This window comes from Berghia stephanieae, chromosome 13, assembly GCF_034508935.2.
Source record: "Berghia stephanieae isolate SIO BIC M18660-M18661 chromosome 13, UCSD_Bste_1.3, whole genome shotgun sequence".
NCBI classification, from domain to species: domain Eukaryota; kingdom Metazoa; phylum Mollusca; class Gastropoda; order Nudibranchia; family Aeolidiidae; genus Berghia; species Berghia stephanieae.
The window spans coordinates 28298254-28304181 of record NC_088372.1 but is presented as its reverse complement, the minus strand read 5'-3'; the positions used below and the strand labels follow the sequence as shown (position 1 = coordinate 28304181).

General features: G+C 35.7%; 1 protein-coding gene across 1 annotated transcript in view; it reads left to right on the top strand.

Annotated features, from left to right (window-relative positions):
• The first annotated feature begins 2352 nt into the window (after positions 1-2352).
• The window catches only part of LOC144958746 (uncharacterized), a 6317-nt gene continuing 2741 nt past the window's right edge, over positions 2353-5928 (top strand). Inside the window, exons 1-2 of the mRNA XM_078890920.1 lie at positions 2353-3208; positions 4053-5928. The exon at positions 4053-5928 is cut by the window's right edge and continues 2741 nt beyond it. Coding sequence (XP_078747046.1) covers positions 3110-3208; positions 4053-5928 — 1975 coding nt within the window. The 5' untranslated portion in view covers positions 2353-3109. The remainder of the gene's footprint in view (positions 3209-4052) is intronic.

Sequence of the window (5928 nt, the reverse complement as noted above, 5' to 3'; positions counted from 1 at the left end):
TAAGTTAATGATGGCTACAATGAAACAGCGCAAGACAAATCAAGAATGAAAAATACAAGAAATAAAAATGCATCACAAAAAATCATTTTTCCTCGACTGGAGATCTTTGGGTTGTTTTTTTTTTTTTTAATTTTTTTTTTATATTTTTTTTTTTTCCATCTTTCATTCCGATCTTTATTTTACACCAGTGTCTGCGGTCCGTAATCAGGCTATGAGTTTACGAAGGCAACAGCTCAACCCGTCAGTGAGAGGCCGTGGGCTACAAGTGCTCACTAATAAGGTTCAACAGTCGTGACGTCACTTCCCTCGTAATGACGCATAGCAACTTAATAACTGGCTCTAAACTATCGGAACAATGGCAGACGCCCTTATGAAATTTTGTTTTGCTGAAATTTAAGCACCCAATCACATCCACATTACAAATTCCAATACGATTCAATAGTCTGATGTCACGCTGCCTGGCAACGGCAGCCATCTTGGTTCTAAACAAAGAAAATCATTAATTTTTATTTTTCATGCTGGCTGGAACTTTTCATATGTCTTGTGATCAGAATGTGTAAAAGTCAAAACATGACCAAATGTATGTGCTTTTTTCCCCTCTGGATACCCTTTATGCTCGCCGGAGAAATATTTCATAAGGGCGTCCGCCATTGTTCCGATAGTTTAGAGCCAGTGTTACTAAGTTACCATGCGTCATTAGGAAGGAAGTGACGTTACGACTGTTGAAGAGTATTCCCACGCATATATTGGTGAATTTGTTGAAATGTCTAGCTGTCATATTTCCACCACCATTTTGTTTACCCAACCATGTAGGTTTTTGAAATTTTGTTTGTTTGTTGTTTTTAGGGATTTTACGGCGCTTGCAACACATTTAGGTTATATCAGCGCCAGTAAAAAGGAAGAAAATAGGATAGTCAAATTACCAGAGTTATAATTAAAGCACCGAAGAAAAAATAAGACAAAGGGGAACTGGGAACAAATAGGGATCAGATGTAGATTCCAAGAGCATACCACCAATGTACTTAGTTTGAGACCACCTATAAGTCTCATCCGGACACAAGCACAAGACCCAACAAAGAGGAATACACTCAAGTGCTTACATTATACATTTTAAATAACAAATATAATAATACATAACAGAGAGATGATTTAGAAGGAAAAAAATATCATCTCCTAAAACAATAACTATACATTTGATTGTTTCTCTCCCAGCCAGGACTCCGCCCAGGGCCAGGACAAAACCAAGTAATCTCATTCCAAGACAAAGACAGAAAGCAAGTTGAAAAACAGATATAAGGGGATAGAAGACACAGTATGCACCTCCCTGCCCACTATGGGAGGTCAGGAACCCCATTCAGTTTTTGAAATTTGACAAAATGATATGGTTAATTCAATATTTTATTTTATTTTTGTTTCAATGCGAATAGTTTATCAATTCAATTGATTTAGTCATGTCGTACTTTTTTTTTAAAAACTTGAACATTTATATAGTCCAATATTCACCAAACGTGCTTTATAAAGGGCTCCTGACCAACAGCAACACGCAACATGTAGAACGAGTCATGATGCCTGTTGGGCGATATTACAATTTTTTCCGACAGAGACAACGCTGTTAACGGCCAGGTACTCATTTTACACCAGAACAGTACGGCATTTTCAAAGGGCTCAACCATGCGCCGAGCGAGGCACATACTCAGTACCTTCCGATCCGAAAGCGAGTGTGTTTCCACAATACCACAAAATCTCACAGGATGCCCATTTTATTGGGCATATTAATGTACATTTTTACATGCAAGGTAGAGTTTATCCGTTTCACACACACTTCAGACAGAACAATCATAACTTAATAACGAGCATTTGTATAGCGCAATATCCACTAAACGTGCTCTAAGCGCTTTATAATGGCCCCCTAATCAATAACCACACTTAAAATGTAGGACAGAACACGACGTCTGTTTTGTTTTTTGTTTTTGGACAGAGACAACGCTGTTAACGGTCAGGTACTAATTATACACATAAATGGGGTGAAATAATGTGAGTCTATGTCTTTTTCAAGGACTCAACTATGCGCCCTGCACTTCGGCTGTTGGAATATACCCTAGAAACAAATTTCCCCTATGGGATGAATAAAGGGAATTTTATTTGTTATTAATTTTAAAAGGGTTGAAATTATGCGAATAAACCCGTCTTATACCGTATAGCAAAACATAATTACCCAGTTATTTTGAATAATTTTCTTCAGCAAATTAAATTATTAATGACAACTTATATAAAACAACTCTTTGTAATTATGTACTTAACTTGGATCAGCATTTTAACTTATTTTTGTTGTTGATTTTTTTTTCTCTCCAGATTTACAAAATCAACCTTTGACGAAACGATTTGGTGTATTGTTCAACATTCACCCCCGCGGTCACAACCCTCATCAATCCGATACCCATGGATGTCCATACAAGCCAGTCTACTAATTATAGAGAATCTGTATTCGTCCGGTCCCGGTGGCCCTCAAAATCCAGTCAGTGAAATTAAATGAAAAGCAGAGAAATTACACAGTTTGACATAATATCTACTAATTCACTATTAGAAGGATGTATTCTTATCCATTTTTAATGTTTCATAAACAAGAAGAGGCACCCAGATTACTCTCGATAACAAATACTTGCAAATAACGAATACGTCGTACTATACAGTCTAAGCTGATTGAGGTGACGTCATAGACATATTTGTTCTCGTCTTCAGAAGAAAGAACCCCAAACTCTTATCCATCTAAACTACAAGGGTCAACAGAACAATATTTTTTAATGTAAAAGCAGACATATGATGTATTTATGACCACGGCAATATCCAACAACATGACCGTAGAGTGTGGTCTTCAATCTACATTGATAAACTTGCCACAACAACAACAACAATGATGCATCTTTGGTTATGAAGATACGTGGTCGAATATATATTCTTTTTGAGCTAAAAGTGGACATCATTATACGAGGATATACCCAAATGACAAGTGTGTGATCTCAAGCCTACTCCAATCAATTAATTTGTTTGTTGTTGGTTTTTGTTTGTTTTGTTTGGGATTTTTTTTTTTTGGCCACAACAGTGACAGTGCATGTTTGTTTTTGAAGGACTCCTGTTAATCTACACCATGGAGAGTGGGACCCGAACTGGAAGCGACTCGCTTTATTTCATAAATTCTGAATCTGAATTGGTAAGAAACTTGCATAAACCTTTTGTGGGTCCCAATAATAATATGTCAATGGTAGAGAACCCACCTCATAAACGATGGGCCGGTATCGCTTCCTGTTGCTGTCGAACTCGGCATTATCTGCATGTAATAATAATAATAATAATAATAATAATAATAATAATAATAATAATAATAATAATAATAATAATAATAATAATAATAATAATAATAATAATAATAATAATAATAATAATAATAGTAATAGGCTTAATAATAATAATAGTAATAATAATAATAATAATAATAATAATAATGATAATAATAATAATAATAATAATAATAATAATAATAATAATGATAATAATAATGATGATGATGATTATGATGATGTTGATGGTAATGATGATGATAATGATGATGATGATGATGATGATAATGATGATGATGATGATGGTGATAATAGTAATGATAATAATAATAATAATAATAATAATAATAATAATAATAATAATAGTAGTAGTAGTAGTAGTAGTAGTAGTAGTAGTAGTAGTAGTAGTAGTAGTAGTAGTAGTAGTAGTAGTTGTTGTTGTTGTTGTAGTAATCGTAGTAGTAGTAGTCGTAGTAGTATAAGTAGTATAAGTAGTAGCAGTAGTAGTAGTAGTAGTAGTAGTAGTAGTAGTAGTAGTAGTAGTAGTAGTAGTAGTAGTAGTAGTAGTAGTAGTAGTAGTAGTAGTAGTAGTATACACCAATAAGAATTCATTAAAATATCACTGCTCGAGAGCATATTTTAAGATAGTACCAAACGAGGCTTATTTATTGATTGTGTAAAAATTATCAACATTTCCTGTTTTTTTTCCACATCCAGATTTATCAGCCTGAACTAAGACTGGGCGTAACAGGGTACAAGATAAAACGCAATAATGGATTCAATTTGCGTCATCAAAAACGTCATTCCTTATCACTGAGTGACTTAACAGAGCATGGAAATGGAAGACAACTGTATATAGATTCACTGTTGATGGCAGGTAAACACGTCACACCTCTCAGCTGTCAATCTTTCCCACAAATATCTCAACGTTTCCACGAAAACTTCATGAAAACGAACATAAATCAGACTTCATCCGTCAGGAAAAGAAGCGCAGGAAACTACAATACGAAGCTACCGGAAACACCCCCATTTCCTAAAAGCTATAAAACACCTGCTTTAGGTGATGTGGGCAAAAAACAACAACCGAATCATTCTTTGAACCAGATGGAAGTTAATAATGTCAGCAAAGACGATAAAAATACTAAAGCTCAAATTAAGACTTCATCCAGAAATTTCTCGCCAGATGGTATGAACCACAAATTTGACGTATCACAAAGTAGCAATAAGGAGTTCCCAAATAACAACGAAGATAACAACAATATCAATGCCAACAACAATGACAACACTGAGAATGTTACCAGTGACAGCAAACACAACAAGAGCTATTTTAACAATACCATTGACAATATCAACAACAACAATAACAACGACAACAACAATATTGTCAAAACTAATGTTATCAGTAGCAACATGGAAAGTCAGAATAACCAAAGCAGACAGTCAGATACAGAAATGATCAGTAAAAATAACCTAAATGACCTTAACAAAGCCAAGACCATTTCTGGAGAGCAGAACAATATCTCTATCAAAATAAACAAAACGACAATATCCAAAAATAGAACACCCCTACATAGTCAGAGACTCTCTCTCCTACAAAACCTGACTCCCGTCTCCACCGATACTAATCACGTCTTGGCAAACTCTAAACCCGGACACTCCTGTTGGTACAAGAGCCGCAAACCGGAAACGAAATATCCCTACGCAATTGTTACGCCCGTGTTAGAATTAGAAACAGGATCTGTCGCTCCCACCGTTGTTCGTGGGACTTCCTTTGTCTGTAGTCACCAGCAACGGCCCCGTCGTGAGAGTCTAGCCTTTATCTCTACACATGGGCAAGAGACAAGTTACCGTTGTCATTTTAAACGCAATAGAAATAATTCAGGTTACCTTAATAAAGTAAGTAGTGATTTTGTCAACGCTATTGAGAATCTGCGTACCTCTACGCCAAATTGTTTGACAATTTCAAGGTGTTCGACACCAATGATGACGTCATCGACTCTACAGCCTACATCATTTACCGGTTCGGCATCACAAGGTATTGAACATTCGTCTTTTGAGAGGGGAGCGAATGAGATGCCTATGACGTCATACAAATCTGTTGAAAATAAATCAAATCCTAACACTTCTATATTTAATCACAATGACGTTACAACTGGGGTGACTTCACATCCCGTCAATAGTGTTATAAATAGAATTATGCAACGTCACCATAGGCAGATAGAGGAAACTCGGCAGAGTGTATTATATCGTAGTCGACAACTGGACCGCCAAATTCCAAATAACCACCGCCAACACATTTTAAATAAATCAAGTCTAGAAAACTCTAGCAACTCTTTTCATGTGAGTAAAGGTGAATTCAGCATCGGGAAAGAAAACAATAAAATGCAGCCAAACAAAGAGCGGAAAGGGATTTTCAAATCATTAGATGAAATAAAAAAGCAGCCATTACAAAGTATCCATCCTTTTCATGAGGAAAACAATGTTGAAAATGATGTTGGCTATAGTGTAGATCCTAGTTCAGAAGTTATGACTCCCATGCCATGTGTTTACTTCGATAAAATCAGAGCAAATTATGTTATAAGTGATGGCGAGG